This window comes from Gossypium hirsutum, unplaced genomic scaffold (assembly GCF_007990345.1).
Source record: "Gossypium hirsutum isolate 1008001.06 unplaced genomic scaffold, Gossypium_hirsutum_v2.1 scaffold_241, whole genome shotgun sequence".
In the NCBI taxonomy this organism is placed as follows: domain Eukaryota; kingdom Viridiplantae; phylum Streptophyta; class Magnoliopsida; order Malvales; family Malvaceae; genus Gossypium; species Gossypium hirsutum.
In genome coordinates this window covers 20,972-39,000 of record NW_024402903.1, presented here as the reverse complement: position 1 = coordinate 39,000, position 18,029 = coordinate 20,972, and the positions used below count along the sequence as shown (strand labels likewise).

Below are 18,029 nucleotides of genomic sequence, written 5' to 3'. Positions count from 1 at the left end.
AAGTCAAATCATACATATTGTCCCTTATATGAGCCCTCGAGACCCTAAATATGCTTTAGAAACAAGTTGGGACTAAATCAGAAACTTAGGAAATTTTTCAGAAAACAATGAAATTTTTTCACACCGCAGGGGTCACACGACCATGTGGCCAGGTTGTGTGGGCATTCGAAATAGGGACACACGACCATGTCCCAGCCCATGTTCCTACCTGTGTAACTCACTGACTTGGGTCACACAGCCAAGTGACACGCCTGTTTGCCAAGTGGTGTGCTAGGCCGTGTAACAGTCTGACTTGGAACCCTTTGAAAGCTACAAGGGACACATGGCCATGTCGACTGACCGTGTGTCATGCACAGTAGAGAAAGATGCTCGTGCCTTTGCCTATGTGGACGAAAATAGACCATTTTACAAGCCATTTTTATCACCCAAATTGGCATGTACCTACAAATAACATTACACATACCTATAAGGCATAACAAGGCGTCCAAATCAAGCATAAACAATTCATACACATATGATATAATATCATACAACCAATAGGCTCATAGGCACCTCAAATGACAATATATGTACATGTCTAACCAAGTATTCAATTTGACCAAATAATCAACTAACTTATCGACATGTTTGCCTTAATGCATAACGTGAAACTTAATTGCTTAAACATACCTGTAACACCCCGAACCCGAGACCGTCACCGGAGTCGAACACGAGGTGTTAACAGACTTTAACCACTTATAAACAAATTTCCCAGACACTGCCAATCTGCGTACTAGTCGCTTTAAAAATCATATCTTGAGTTCAGAAACTCGGAATCCAGTTCCGTAAATTTTCCCTGAAACTAGACTCATATCCCATCTACATATTTTTTCTATAATTTTTGGTTGGGCCAATCAGTACAGTTTATTAGTTAAAGTCTCCCATGTTACAGGGATCGACTACACTGACCTTTGCGCATTACGACTTGGATATCTCCCTGTACAGGGCTTCAATACTGATTTCGTTTGTTTCTATAGAAACTAGACTCAAAGAGGAATCTAAATATATGAAATGACTCCTAATTATCTCTGGTTAATTATAATGAATTTCCAAAGTCGAAACAGGGAATCCAGAAACCGTTCTGGCCCTGTCTTACGAGAACCTGAATATCTCTTAACATACTGTCCATATGATCGTTTCGTTACTTTCCTATGAAAATAGATTCATCAAGGTTCGTTTACATAATTTATTCACTATTTAATTCCCTTCCTACTATTTTTAGTGATTTTCCAAATCTACATCACTGCTGCTGTCAGCATCTGCCTTTAAGGTAGACTTTACCTATTTCATAGTTTCCATGATTCAACTACCCTTTTAGCATAAATAGCACAAATTATGATAGTGATTAACCATTCCCATGGCCAATCCTTGTTAAGCATATCCACACCTCTCAATAACCATATCCATACCAAATGATTATAACATTATACTCAAACATATATAAGCCATTTTCGCATGGCTATCCAAAATTATACAAGTCCAAAGGGTCCATGACCCCCAACAAAAAGGGTAGTCCTATACATGCCATTTCGAAGTTCAACCAAAATTGTACCAAAAGGGGGGGCTTTGATAGTGTGGGTGACTTCGACTTCAAAATCCGAGTCCGATAGCTGGAGAACCAAAATCTATAAAACAGAGAATCAAGGAGACGGAGTAAGCAATTTATGCTTAGTAAGTTTTGAGCAAGGGATTCCAGCACAACAAAAGTATAGCATTCATGTAGCTAAACGGATAATTTCATATGCACAATTTTTCAATATCATACTTACTTCACATTACCAACCATTTTATTCATACACAAAGATCAACTTAGCCAAAGGCTGGTAGCTCATTTATCAACTGAGCGAATACTTATTTGTAAGGGCTCAACTAATTCAAAGCACATACGAAACATACCTCAATGTTGGGATGTTTCAAGCGTATTAACTGAAATTTTTACAGCAAGATCATTCATTCCCAAATCACGTACCTTCGGAATTTAACCGGATATAGCTACTCGTTCAAATGCCTTCGGGACATAGCCCGGTTATAGTAACTCGCACAAATGCCTTCGGGACTTAACCCGGATTTAGTAACTCGCACAAATGCCTTCGGGCTTAGCCCGGAATTAGTATCTCGCACAAATGCCTTCGGATCTTAGTCCGGATATGGTCACTTAGCACAAAGCCTTCGGGACTTAGCCCGGACATCATTCAAATAACCATGCACATTTAACAATAAATCATGGCACATTCGTATTTCGTTTTCGTTAGCAAAACTCAAACACAAGACACTTATCATTCTTGCAATTTCGGCTCAATAGCCACACACAAGAGCATGATTTTGATTTGCTTAAAACATGATTAATCAAATCATAATTTAAGCTCTTTTACTCAAGAACTTACCTCGGATGTTGTCGAACGATTCCGATGGCTACTCGACCACTTTTTCCTTTCCCTTATCCAACTGGGGTCCTCTAAGCTCTTGAGCTAATTCAAACAAATTTAACTCATTAAAGTCTCATTTTGCTAGCTTATGGCCGAATATGACAAGGAGTTTGATAGGTCATATGGCCACCCTTTTAGCTCAAATACACAATGGTCATACGCATTTTTAATCACATCAAGCAATTTAATACAATTCATTCGAACATCAAAAGAGAAGCTCAAGGTACTTAGCCCATATATACATTAGACATTAGAGTCACATGTGTACGAAATCACGAATCGAATTCAACATACTAGCTAATATTTCCCCTTAGCCGAATTTTCTAAGTCAAGCTAAAGCCATCAATAGGCTACCTATGGCCGAACATACACATAGCTTATTACTTATTCATGTGGCCGAACATACATGTCTATTTGGGGCCGATTGCAACACTTAATACATTCTACAAGTATGGTTACTTGTATTGACTAAACACCATTTTGTTTCAAGTTCAAAACTTGGCTAATACACACATATATACACTAGTAAAGCATCCTCTCCCTTTCCATCAATTTAACACATGCATTACTCATTAATATACAAAAATTATATTCGGCCTTAGCACACAACTTGCTAGCCGATTCTTCTCCATCTAGCAACCAATGCACATATGTGCTCACTCAAAAATGCTAAAAGAATATTCAAGAATCATCAATCCACCATCACATGCATCATTAACAAGCTTCATATTTAGCATGCCATGGCATTAACACAAAATCCACCTAGGCCGAATATCATCCCCATGACATAGCAAAGATTTGAACCATGGGCTAATTAGAACTCAAGCTAGCAACTAAAAACATGCATGAATCTCATGGCACAACCTCAAACATACCTTGATCTAGATACAAGTATGGCCAAACCTCCTCCTAATCCTCTTCCAAACCAAACATGAAGCAAGAACTCCTTCCTCCTTCCTTAGAATTTTCGGCCAAAAGAAGATGGAAAAGGATGAACAAAATTTTCTTTTCTTTTCTTTAACTCACGGCAATGGGGGGGAAACAACCACACACTTTTTTTTTGTTTCCATTTCTTTATTATCCATACTCCTTATTTTATTTTTCCTAACATACCTCACTAACATAACATGTCTGTGACATGTTTCCACTCATAGCATGGCCGGCCACTATGCCTTAATTTGGGTAAATTGACATGCAAACCCATCATTTTCACAATATGCATTAATAGGCCACTTTGCATTTGCCTAGCACATTTCAAAATTTTCTCACATAAGTCCTATTTGATAAAATTCACTTACAATTAACAAAATTCAAACAAGAAATTTTCACACATGCACATGTACATATAATGAGCATCAATTATGACGGTTAATTATATTTATGACTCGGTTTAGTGGTCCCAAAACCACTTCCCGACTAGGGTCAATTTTGGGCTGTCACAACTCTCCCCCACTTAAGAAATTTTCGTCCCCGAAAATCTTACCGGTAAATAGGTTTGGGTACCGTTCTTTCATCGAGCTCTCGGTTTCCCAAGTAGCTTCCTCGATCCCGTGTTTGAGCCATAACACCTTAACTAACGGAACCCTTTTGTTTCGCAACTCTTTCACTTCACGAGCTAGGATACGAATCGGTTCTTCTTCATAACTCAAGTCAGATTGAATTTCAACTTCTGAGGGATTAATCACATGTGACGGATCGAATCTATAACGTCGAAGCATCGAAACATGAAAGACATCGTGAATCTTTTCAAGTTCAGGGGGCAAAATCAATCTATACGCAACCGAACCAACTCGTTCGGAGATTTCGTACGGCCCAATGAATCTCGGGCTCAACTTGCCCTTACGGCCAAATCTGAGTACCTTTTTCCAAGGCAAACTTTAAGAAACACTTTATCTCCCACCTGATATTCAATGTCTTTTCGTTTCAAATCCGCATACGATTTTTGACGATCTGTGGCTGCCTTCAGACTTTCACGGATTACCTTTACTTTCTGTTCGGCATCTTTAATCAAATCAACTCCGAAAATTTTACTTTCACCGAGCTCGGTCCAAAACAATGGTGCACGGCATTTACGACCGTACAAAGCCTCGTAAGGTGCCATCTTAATACTTGATTGAAAACTATTGTTGTAAGCGAATTCAATCAAAGGTAAATACCGTTCCCATGAACTACTGAACTCGAGGATGCAACATCTCAACATATCCTCAAGTATCTGAATTATCCGCTCAGATTGACCATCGGTTTGGGGGTGAAAAGCAGTGCTAAAATGCAGCTTGGTACCCAAAGCTTCTTGCAATTTCCTCCAAAATCGTGAGGTGAATCTCGGATCTCTATCCGACACGATAGAAATAGGTACCCCGTGTAATCTCACAATCTGAGAAACGTACAATTCAGCTAGTTTATCCAATGAAAAATCCGTACGCACGGGGATAAAGTGAGCCGACTTAGTCAGTCTATCGACAACAACCCAAATCGCATCTTTCTTACTTGCTGACAATGGCAGTCTAGACACAAAGTCCATTGTGACTCGATCCCATTTCCACTCGGGTATCATGATCGGCTAAAGTAATCCTGAAGGCACTTGATGTTCTGCTTTCACTTGTTGACATATTAAACATCTTGAAACAAAGTCGGAGATGTCTCGTTTCATACCATGCCACCAAAACTGACGTTTCAAATCGTTGTACATTTTCGTACTCCCCGGGTGAATTGACATTCGGCTACAATGGGCTTCGTTCAGAATCATCGAAATGAGTTCCGAATTCCTTGGAACACACAAACGACTTTGAACCTCAAACAATCATCATCATCAATTTGAAACTCCGATTCCTTGTTCGGAACACACTCAGCCCGTTTTGCAACCAATTCATCATCAACTTTCTGGGCTTCACGAATTTGATGAATCAATAATGGTTTGGCTTTTAATTCAACTACTAACACATTGTCGGGTAGAACAGACAAGTGCACATTCATCGCTGGTAAAGCAAACAATGATTTCCGGCTTAAGGCGTCCGCAACCACATTAGCCTTTCCCGGGCGGTAATCAATGACAAGCTCGTAATCTTTCAACAACTCAAGCCAACGTCTTTATCGCAGATTTAAGTCTCTTTGAGTCATCAAATATTTGAGACTTTTGTGATCCGAAAATACATGGCACTTTTCACCAAATAAGTAATGTCACCATATTTTTAAAGCAAATACGATGGCAGCTAGTTCAAGATCATGGGTCGGATAATTTTTCTCATGTGGCTTTAATTGTCTCGACGCATAGGCCACCACTCGACCTTCTTGCATCAATACGCAACCCAACCCAAGTAGGGATGCGTCACTATAAATGACAAACTCTTTGCCTGATTCGGGTTGCACTAAAATTGGAGCTTCAGTCAAATAAGTTTTCAGTTGATCAAAACCTTTCTGACATTTCTCCATCCATTCGAACTTAACATCCTTTTGAAGTAGCTTCGTCATTGGTGTGGCTATCATCGAGAAACCTTTGACAAATCGTCGGTAATAACCGGCGAGTCCCAAAAAGCTCCGAACCTCAGTAATATTTCTCGGAGGTTTCCAGTTAAGTATGGCTGAAATTTTGTTCGGGTCAACTCGAATACCCGATGCAGATACCACATGACCCAAGAAGCTAACCTCTCTTAACCAGAACTCACACTTACTGAACTTAGCATATAACTGCTTATCCCGCAAAATTTGCAACACTAGTCTCAGGTGCTCAGCATGTTCGGTCTCATCTCTTGAATAGACCAAGATGTCATCAATGAACACAACTACGAACCGATCCAAATATGGTCTGAAGATCCGATTCATCAAATCCATAAATACCGCAGGGGCATTAGTGAGCCCAAACGGCATCACTAAGAATTCGTAGTGACCATATCTCGTTCTGAAGGCAGTTTTGGGTATGTCCGAATCTCGAATTCGCAACTGATAATAGCCCGATCTCAAATCTATTTTTGAGAACACTGAGGCTCCTTTTAGTTGATCAAACAAATCATCAATACGCGGTAACAGATATTTATTCTTTATCGTCACTTTATTCAGTTGACGATAGTCAATGCACAACCTCATGGTTCCGTCCTTCTTTTTCACGAACAATACTGGTGCACCCCAAGGTGAGAAACTTGGTCGAGCAAAACCTCTATCCTCAATTCTTGCAACTGAGCTTTCAACTCTTTTAACTCGGTTGGTGCCATACGATACGGAGCTATTGAAATCGGCGTAGTCCCAAGTACAAGCTCAATACCAAACTCTATCTCCCGAACAGGTGGTAAACCCGGTAATTCTTCAGGAAAAACATCCGGGTATTCACAAACCACCGGCACAGATTCGGGTTTCTTTTCTAATTCTATGTCATCAAGTACATACGCAAGGTATGCTTCGCACCCTTTTCTTACATATTTCTGGGCCAACATTGAGGATATTACAGCTGACAACCCCTTTAAGTCCGTAGACTCAACTCGGATCATCTCGTTATTTGCACACCTCAAATCAATAGTCTTGCTTTTGCAATTCACAACCGCATTATGCGCGGTCAACCAATCCAAACCAAGAATAACATCAAATTAATCAAACGGCAAAAGCATCAAGTCCGCCGGAAAATAGGAACCTCGAATTACTAGGGGACATTTCTTACACACTTTGTCGACAAGCACGTAACGACCCAAGGGATTTGACACCCGAATTACGAACTTAGTAGACTCAATAGGTAAAGTCTTACTGGATGCTAAGGTTTCACATATGTAAGAATGAGTAGAACAAGGGGTCAATCAAAGCAATTACATTAGTATCAAAGAGAGTAAAAGTACCGGTAATAACATCAGGCGAAGAAGCATCCTCGCGGGCACGTATAGCATAAGCTCTAGCAGGCGCACGAGCCTCGGATCTGGTCGTAGCATCTCTAGATCCTCTCTGACCACCACTAGCATTGCCCGTATTTCCAGATGGTCTACCTCGAGCAGTGGTAGCACCCGGTTTCCCACTCTGATTTACATTCTGTTCAGACAACCTCGGGCAATCTTTAATAAAGTGGTCAACTGATCCGCACTTGTAACAGGAGCGGTCAGGGAATCTACAACTCCCCGAATGCCATTTACCGCAATATCGACATTTCGTTCTGTCTCGACGTTCATTCCCAACACTGGCGACCGAAGTGCCTCGTGTACCCACAGGGGTCGATCACGATCTCGTCTAAAAAGGCCCGAAGTGCCTCTAGACCGGCCCACATCATCTCGAAATTTCTTCGATGCCTGTTGAAGAGACTTTCCCGAGGATCTTTTACGAAACTCTCCAGTTCCCACATCAACTTTTTGTTTTTCTTTTCTAAGCTCTTCGGCTTTACAAGCTCGCTCGACAAGTACTACGAACTCTCGTATTTCAAGAATGCCCACGAACATTTTTATATCTTCATTCAGCCCATCCTCGAAGCGTTTACACATGATAGCCTCGGACGAAACACATTCCCGAGCGTACCTACTAAGTCTAACAAATTTTCACTCGTAATCAGTAACTGACATAAAACCTTGCTTAAGCTCAAGAAATTCCTTCCGTTTTTGATCAACAAATCTCTGACTGATATACTTTTTCCGAAACTCAGTTTGGAAAAACTCCCAAGTTACTTGCTCTCGGGGCACAACAGAAGTCAGAGTACTCCACCAATAGTAGGCAGAATCGCGTAGCAAGGAGATAGTACACTTTAGGCATTCATCGGGTGTACAAGATAGCTCATCGAGTACCCGGATAGTGTTGTCCAACCAAAATTCAGCTTGCTTGGCATCGTCGCTATCCGTAGATTTAAATTCAGTAGCCCCATGTTTTCGGATTCTGTCAACTGGGGGCTTATTTGACCTTATTTGGTCAGTTTCCGGAGGTATTGTAGGTGCGGGGGTGGTATTAGTCGGGAATGGAGGTTGTGGAACAGCCGTATTAGTTCGAATGTATTGGTTGAACCAATCATTCATCACGCTATAGAAAGCTTGTCTAGCTTCATCATTCGGGTTACTAGCATTAGGTTGAGAGTCCGTCGGCGCTGTCCCTTGTGCGGGAGCAGGCGCTACACTTTCAAGATCATCAGCTACCGCTCGGTCGGGATCGGGATCCATTACTATAAATAAACACATTTACAATTGTCAGAAATCACCACACTATCAAATAATCACATAAAATGGCATGTATAGCTAGACCCAACGCATTACGGTAGTCCTAGAATCGACTAAACCGTAGCTCTGATACCAATCAAATGTAACACCCCAAACCCGAGACCGTCACCGGAGTCGAACACGAGGTGTTAACAGACTTTAAACCACTTATAAAAAAATTTCCCAGACGCTGCCAATCTGCATACTAGTCACTTTAAAAATCATATCTTGAGTTCAGAAACTCGGAATCCAGTTCTGTAAATTTTCCCTGAAACTAGACTCATATGCACATCTACATATTTTTTTCTAGAATTTTTGGTTGGGCCAATTAGTACAGTTTATTAGTCAAAGTCTCCCATGTTACAGGGATCGACTACACTGACCTTTGCGCATTACTACTTGGATATCTCCCTGTACAGGGCTTCAATACTGATGTCGTTTGTTTCTATAGAAACTAGACTCAAAGAGGAATCTATACATATATGTAATGACTCCTAATTATCTCTGGTTAATTTATAATGAATTTCCAAAGTCGAAACAGGGAATCCAGAAACCGTTCTGGCCCTGTCTTACGAGAACCTGAATATCTCTTAACATACTGTCCATATGATCGTTTCGTTACTTTCCTATGAAAATAGATTCATCAAGGTTCGTTTACATAATTTATTCACTATTTAATTCCCTTCCTACTATTTTTAGTGATTTTCGAAATCTACATCACTACTGCTGTCAGCATATGCCTTTAAGGTAGACTTTACCTATTTCATAGTTTCCATGATTCAACTAGCCCTTTTAGCATAAATAGCACAAATTATGATAGTGATTAACCATTCCCATGGCCAATCCTTGTTAAGCATATCCACACCTCTCAATAACCATATCCATACCAAATGATTATAACATTATACTCAAACATATATAAGCCATTTTCGCATGGCTATCCAAAATTATACAAGTCCAAAGGGTCCATGACCCCCAACAAAAAGGGTAGTCCTATACATGCCATTTCGAAGTTCAACCAAAATTGTACCAAAAGGGGGGGCTTTGATAGTGTGGGCGACTTCGACTTCAAAATCCCGAGTCCGATAGCTGGAGAACCAAAATCTATAAAACAGAGAATCAAGGAGACGGAGTAAGCAATTTATGCTTAGTAAGTTTTGAGCAAGGGATTCCAGCACAACAAAAGTATAGCATTCATGTAGCTAAACGGATAATTTCATATGCACAATTTTTCAATATCATACTTACTTCACATTACCAACCCTTTTATTCATACACAAAGATCAACTTAGCCAAAGGCCGGTAGCTCATTTATCAACTGAGCGAATACTTATTTGTAAGGGCTCAACTAATTCAAAGCACATACGAAACATACCTCAATGTTGGGATGTTTCAAGTGTATTAACTGAAATTTTTACAGCAAGATCATTCATTCCCAAATCACGTACCTTCGGAATTTAGCCGGATATAGCTACTCGTTCAAATGCCTTCGGGACATAGCCCGGTTATAGTAACTCGCACAAATGCCTTCGGGACTTAACCCGGATTTAGTAACTCGCACAAATGCCTTCGGGCTTAGCCCGGAATTAGTATCTCGCACAAATGCCTTCGGATCTTAGTCCGGATATGGTCACTTAGCACAAAGCCTTCGGGACTTAGCCCGGACATCATTCAAATAACCATGCACATTTAACAATAAATCATGGCACATTCGTATTTCGTTTTCATTAGCAAAACTCAAACACAAGACACTTATCATTCTTGCAATTTCGGCTCAATAGCCACACACAAAGAGCATGATTTTGATTTGCTTAAAACATGATCTAATCAAATCATAATTTAAGCTCTTTTACTCAAGAACTTACCTCGGATGTTGTCGAACGATTCCGATGGCTACTCGACCACTTTTTCCTTTCCCTTATCCAACTGGGGTCCTCTAAGCTCTTGAGCTAATTCAAACAAATTTAACTCATTAAAGTCTCATTTTGCTAGCTTATGGCCGAATATGACAAGGAGTTTGATAGGTCATATGGCCACCCTTTTAGCTCAAATACACAATGGTCATACGCATTTTTAATCACATCAAGCAATTTAATACAATTCATTCGAACATCAAAAGAGAAGCTCAAGGTACTTAGCCCATATATACATTAGACATTAGAGTCACATGTGTACGAAATCACGAATCGAATTCAACATACTAGCTAATATTTCCCCTTAGCCGAATTTTCTAAGTCAAGCTAAAGCCATCAATAGGCTACCTATGGCCGAACATACACATAGCTTATGTACTTATTCATGTGGCCGAACATACATGTCTATCTTGGGGCCGATTGCAACACTTAATACATTCTACAAGTATGGTTACTTGTATTGACTAAACACCATTTTGTTTCAAGTTCAAAACTTGGCTAATACACACATATATACACTAGTAAAGCATCCTCTCCCTTTCCATCAATTTAACACATGCATTACTCATTAATATACAAAAATTATATTCGGCCTTAGCACACAACTTGCTAGCCGATTCTTCTCCATCTAGCAACCAATGCACATATGTGCTCACTCAAAAATGCTAAAAGAAGATTCAAGAATCATTAATCCACCATCACATGCATCATTAACAAGCTTCATATTTAGCATGCCATGGCATTAACACAAAATCCACCTAGGCCGAATATCATCCCCATGACATAGCAAAGATTTGAACCATGGGCTAATTAGAACTCAAGCTAGCAACTAAAAAACATGCATGAATCTCATGGCACAACCTCAAACATACCTTGATCTAGATACAAGTATGGCCAAACCTCCTCCTAATCCTCTTCCAAACCAAACATGAAGCAAGAACTCCTTCCTCCTTCCTTAGAATTTTCGGCCAAAAGAAGATGAAAAAGGATGAACAAAATTTTTCTTTTCTTTTCTTTAACTCACGGCAATGGGGGGGGGAAACAACCACACACTTTTTTTTTTGTTTCCATTTCTTTATTATCCATACTCCTTATTTTATTTTTCCTAACATACCTCACTAACATAACATGTTTGTGACATGTTTCCACTCATAGCATGGCCGGCCACTATGCCTTAATTTGGGTAAATTGACATGCAAACCCATCATTTTCACAATATGCATTAATAGGCCACTTTGCATTTGCCTAGCACATTTCAAAATTTTCTCACATAAGTCCTATTTGATAAAATTCACTTACAATTACCAAAATTCAAACACGAAATTTTCACACATGCACATGTACATATAATGAGCATCAATTATGACGGTTAATTATTTTTATGACTCGTTTAGTGGTCCCGAAACCACTTCCCGACTAGGGTCAATTTTGGGCTGTCACATGGCGAATTCTTGAATGAATAGCCCTTGTGGCAAGATTCTGAAAGGAAACGCCTTGGTGGCAGACTCTGAAAGGGCAACCTTCGTGGCGAAGTCTGAAAGAGTGATCTCTAAAGCAGACTTTGAAAGGACATTCTTCGTGGCAAACTTGGAATATGTTGCACATTATCATGAGGCTCTCAATGGCGTACTTAAAGGAAATATTCCTTGTGTGTGTGTGTGTATGTGTGTGTGTAGATCCAAATTCGATCAATCGAATCAGATTGAGGGTGTTACAAATTTAACATAGACATAAGCTAGAAAGATTAATTGATTTTAATAAGTATGTTTGCATCGGTTAACAAAAGACCAAGTTGCCATGGTATTATCTGTAACATCATAAACATTGTTTTAATAATTCTAAGTTAATGAATAAAATTAATCTAACACACATGTCAAATTGATTAAACTTGTTAAAGATTTGTTTTCACCTTGTGTTTTAATTTAATTTAATTTGTTACTTAGTTAATTTTTAGTATAGGTAATAGCTCACTTTCCTCAAAATATTTTTCAATTACCACCAATTTGCTTAAGTTTATATTTCGTAAATATTTGTTTGTACAATCCCTGTAGAGACAATAACTTAATATATTTATCACTTTATTACTTGCTATGATTGTATATACTTGCACATGTTCGTCGTTCCACCTGCTAACTATTAAACTGCTAGTTGACCCACGAGCGTGCGAGATGCAACTGAAACTTGGTGCATACACATTGTGTCTTGTTTGCGTGCTAGTCTTTTGTTTAGTTCCTTGTAGTTTCATTTAGTTAAGAATGAACTTGGTTTGCTTATGTTTTAATGTGTTAAGGTGCTGATTGACATAAGTGCAAGCAAATATTTCAAAATTACAAGGTTATTAGTGGGAGTAATTAAAAGTTTGGTTGTATTTGGTATTGTTTTGAGTATATATAGTGTCTTTTGAGTATATATGGTGTCTTTTTAAAGAAATAAAATACAGATAAGTTCAGCAACGTTTTTGCTGTTTTTTTTTTTTTTTTTTTTTTTGCTCCTTTGTTCTTTGTCTCTTTGAAAACGCCAACAAGAATAACGGAAGGAATGCAAGGAGCTGAAGCAACCCAATAAGCCAGAGAAAGGGCTAGCTATTGCTGGATGAAAATTTTATAGCAGAGGTACTTAATTTATTAAAGCCTCAACTTAACTTTATCGAAACAAACTTTCAAGGCATAGAACATTAATATATATACACACTATCAGAGACAATATTAAACTAATATCGTTATTGCTTTTCCTTCACAGTTCTATCTGCAGTTGGGTTTTAGCTTATGAAACTACCTTGAACAATCAGATAGAGCCATTTTCTCGCAAGTTCAGTTCAACTATGAAAAACTAAAAAAATAAAACTAAAACAGATGACAATAAAACATGAGATAGACAACATTACTCTTTTTTTTGCTTTCAAGTATTTATTTAACCATTTTCAGTCATATCTGATAACTCATTAGCCTTAATTTATACCATTACCAAGAAAACAAAAGAAAAGTACAATATACTTTAAAAAACCAAATGTCTATTTTTTGCCTTAAGCGCCAGTGACTTCATTGAAGATCTTCAATACATCTCTTCTAGTGGACAATTCAACATGCTGCATTTTCTTTTTATTAAAAATCAAGACAATTTTACAAATTGCAAGAGAAATATTGTCTATTATGTTCCAATACATCTTTCAATCAATAGTTGCTTCACAAGGCTGTCTTGCTATTTGTTATACTAGTTTTATGTTTAAGATTATTGCATCCCCTGATAGATGAGTCTGTTAACAAGTAAAACAAAACATGCATAATTGTATGTTGCATGTACGGATAGGGTGAAATTCATTAAATTTCATTCACTAAAGCTATTAATTTCCAAGTTTGGAAAATCAACCAACTTGCGATGACTTTTTAGATGGGATCAAGTATTTTTGAATTTAGATGTGTTAACAAGACAATACAAAACATGCATAATTTGATGGGAGCTCAAGTTATGATAGTTTTAGTGAAAACTACACGAGTAAAATTTCTGTATGAGATTATTACGGAAATGACAAGTTTGGGCTTTTAATTTGAGTTTGGGTTTAATTTGTAGGCTTAATTTTTATTATATATGAGTCCAATATTGTATTTATTAAGTTTTATTATTTAGTTTTGAATCTTTTTAAGTATTTTAAGTTGTTTAGGAGTTTTATGTTTGTTGGTAAAATAAGAAAGTATAGTTTAAAACTACTCATTATTTAGATTAATTAGAGTAAAGGCTTGTTCATTGTTATTAGGGACACAATTGTTTTCATTAATAAAGTTTTTAACTTTGGGGTTTAATTTTTTTTGTGCAAGATTTATTTCGATTTTTCTTCAATGAGTCATGGAAATTAATTTTTCATCCTTCAATTTGTAAAGAATTATTTCTTAGATGATTGATTAGAACATTTAATTGAGTTTGTTGAGATATGATGGATAAATATATAAGGGTTCAATTAGACACTTCTATATTTATCCATCATATCCATCAATTTACTATTAGATCTTCCATTTTATTTTATTTTTTCTAATTTTCGTTGATTTAATTATTATTTTTAATTTATTTTTTGCTCATAAGTTTCTTATTTTAGTTATTTTTGTTTTGGTTGTTTTTCTAAATAAAATTGTCTTTTCAGGTAATTCAAAACACAGCTATACGAGAAACCTTTCCTGGTCATTACTAATCATGCATCTAGCAAGATTGTGGCTTGATTCTTATTATTCCACTAAATTTAACGCATCGTTAAAAGTAATTTTGAATATTATTATTCTGAGAACTGATTCTGGTTTTTTTTTAAATAAAATTGTCTTTTCAGGTAATTCAAAACACAGCTATACGAGAAACCTTTCCTGGTCATTACTAATCATGCATCTAGCAAGATTGTGGCTTGATTCTTATTATTCCACTAAATTTAATGCATCGTTAAAAGTAATTTTGAATATTATTATTCTGAGAACTGATTCTGGTGTTTTTTTTGCATAAACGGAAAATAATCCTAACTCAAAACATATTATTCGATACAATCATATATGTTTTCAAATTGAACAAAAGATGCACGATCCATTGTCCTCAAACTCGGATGTGAACTGGCTCAGCGGCCAATTTGAAGGCTTGATGTGGTTATGGAAGGCTCACTAGAACTGACAGATGCAGTGGGAACATAAACAGGAGTTGGCATTATCCTTGGAAGTTCTGGCAGATCGGTCTCAAAATTCAGGACTTGAATAGCTTGCCTTATTGAAGGCCTCAGACTACTGTCAGGGTGCGCACACCATAATCCAACGATCATCAAACAATCCACCTGGTCCCTGTCAAACTCTGTATTAAGTCTCTCATCAATTGCCGACAGATGCTCTCCGATTTCATACAGATGCCAAATCCAGTGAACCAAACTCGTTTCAGAACCTTGTTTTAAAGGATTAATTGCCTTTCGGCCAGTGGCAATTTCTAACGCAACCACTCCAAAGCTAAATACATCAGATTCTTTACTAGCTCTACCTGTGCTTATGTATTCAGGTGCCATGTAACCTAATGTTCCAACCAACCTGGTTGTTTGCCAGCCTAGGTCATGGTCCATAAGCCGAGCCAACCCGAAGTCCCCGAGCTTGACATTAAAGCTTAAATCCAGCATTACATTGCTTGATTTTATATCACGGTGCACCACGCATTGCTCCCACTCTTCATGGAGATAGAGCATTGCAGAGGCCAAACCCTGAGCAATTTTGTACCTTGAAGTCCAAGTAAGAAGCGTTTTCTTGTCAAAGAGATGAGAATCAAGGCTACCGTTCGGCATGAACTCGTACACGAGTAGAAATTCACCTTTATCATGGCACCAACCCACAAGTTGAACAAGATACCGATGCCTTAACTGGCTAATGATCTTCACCTCGGTTATGTACTCCCTTTTTCCTTGCCTGGAACCTCTTGATATCTTCTTGACAGCAACCGCCATATCTAAATCTGCTAAGTAACCCCTGTAAACAGCACCGAACCCACCTTCACCCAACTTCCTCTCATTGGAGAAGTTGTTGGTTGCTGAAACAAGTTCTTCAAATGTGAACCTTCTTGGTCCGGCTCCTCTTTCGAAGTCATCAGTAATTGATGCTACTTTCAATGCCACTCTTCTATTCCTTTCCAGTATCTGTTTCCTTCTCCACAAAATCATAAATGATATCAGGATTCCAGCTAGCAAGACAGCCGCTGAAACCGAAGTGGCAATTATAATTCTAGTCTTTTTCGCATTCTTTCCACTTGTCTCTTTTATATCCAAACTTGAACTGAATTCCCATGAATGCAGTGTGTGTCGTTCTGAATACATACCTGTAGCAGCTGAAAAACCAACCATAACCCACTCTGGCAAAACCTCCATCAGATTAATTTGATAAGAGAGACTAGAGTTCTCTTTCGGATTGTTGGTCTTTTTGTAGCTCCAGGACATACTCAAATTCTTAGAGGTGGCATTGTAAGTAATCAGTACATCCGCAGGATCTCCACTGTGAAAGCTAGCATTCCAAGGTGTATAGACAGCTGAAGCAATGGAGTTCTTGTTTATCCCCACATGCTGAACTGGAGGATCCCATTCAGGGTTTGGAAAAGTATCAAATTCAACAAGAACTATTTGGTTCGTGGATGAATCAGAGGTTGTAGTATTAAACAGGCCTAAAAAGCCACCAGCTGAGTTTGGTGGGATTTGAGATCCAGCAGGAGCAAGGAAGAATGCAACCCCATGGCCAGAATTTGATGAACCCTGGGTGTCAATGGTGACTGTGAAACGGGAGGTGAAGTCGGACATCTTCCCAGTGTTAGAGTCCCAAAGCCTCACCCTCTCACCATATGTGGCCCAACCAACACGACAAAGATAATTGAGCTTGTTAAATTCAATCTCTCCAACTGAAGCTGTTGCATCTCCCTGATAGAAAATGTCATTTGCATTAGGGTCGAACCGAGGAATGTGAAAGTTGATTGAACTGGCTAAAGGAACAAGCAAGAGCCAATAAAAAAAGGGTAAAACAAGTATGTTATAAAAGGATCTCGGCATGTTAGTATGTCGAGGGCATTCAACAGTGCTACTCCTGAAACTGGCAAGCTTGTCTATCAATGATAATTATAGGATTACCTTACATCTTGATTCTCAAGGCTCGGGTCAACTACATAACTTATAGCAGACAAGGATAATCATTTCCCAGAAAAATATAAAAAAAAAAATTGCACGTTTTCCGCCGGCAAAGAAGAGTCAACCTTAAATTGAAGTAACAACGCCAACGACCGGTTAGTGAGTTTAGTCTGCAACAAGACATGTTTAAGTTGGAATCTATATAATAAAAGTGAGCTTCTATATATAAACTATATCGACTTAAACATTCTGATTTGAGTCTCTTTTTCTAAGACAGTTGAGGAGTAGAAGAAAAATATATGGTCAATCTTAGGTAGCTGGCATCTGAATTGAAGACGAAATTCTTACATTGTTTTTTAATGAGATTGAACTCAATGAGTGTCAATTAAAGACTTGGAACATAAATTTTTTATCATTATACTTCTTGTTCAATTGACTTATATTTTTTTTCTAATTAAGAAAAAAAAAGGGACTTGCCAACTAAGCATCAGCTTGGATAATTGAATACTTATTAGAGGTTACGATTTCAAGTTGATAAACTAAGACAATATTCAGGTTTAGATTAATGTCATTCCTAGTTTAAACATGAAATCTCTATCTTCATAATTGTTTGAAGAATTATTTTAAATAAAGTCAAAACAGCAATGATTCAGGTTCACCACTAAATCATTAGAATAGTCCCAACTCTTCACCATAATGAAACTTGTCCCTCTCTCCCCAGTCTTTAAAGAAATTCAAAAATAATTTGCAAATGAAACGCCAGGACAGAACAGCTTCAATGGAATCTATAATCTGTCGATGTATTGCACAAATAAAAGACATCTGAAAGTATCTTCCTTTTGGCCAATTATAAAGATCAATCAATTGACTTTCATTACATGGAGAATCCTAGTAA

At 38.0% G+C, this 18,029-nt stretch overlaps 1 protein-coding gene across 1 annotated transcript; it reads right to left on the bottom strand.

The window, feature by feature from the left end:
- Window positions 1-14,989: 14,989 nt before the first annotated feature.
- On the bottom strand, window positions 14,990-17,079 carry LOC107940848 (L-type lectin-domain containing receptor kinase IX.1). The gene has a single exon (XM_041110386.1). The coding sequence runs from the start codon at window positions 17,057-17,059 to the stop codon at window positions 15,113-15,115; it is 1,947 nt and encodes a 648-aa protein (XP_040966320.1). The 5' UTR covers window positions 17,060-17,079; the 3' UTR covers window positions 14,990-15,112.
- Between the last annotated feature and the right edge of the window lie 950 nt (window positions 17,080-18,029).

Bases quoted from the DNA above. Each gene is read 5' to 3' on its own strand.
- LOC107940848 (XM_041110386.1), bottom strand. From the start codon at position 17,059: ATGCCGAGATCCTTTTATAACATACTTGTTTTACCCTTTTTTTATTGG.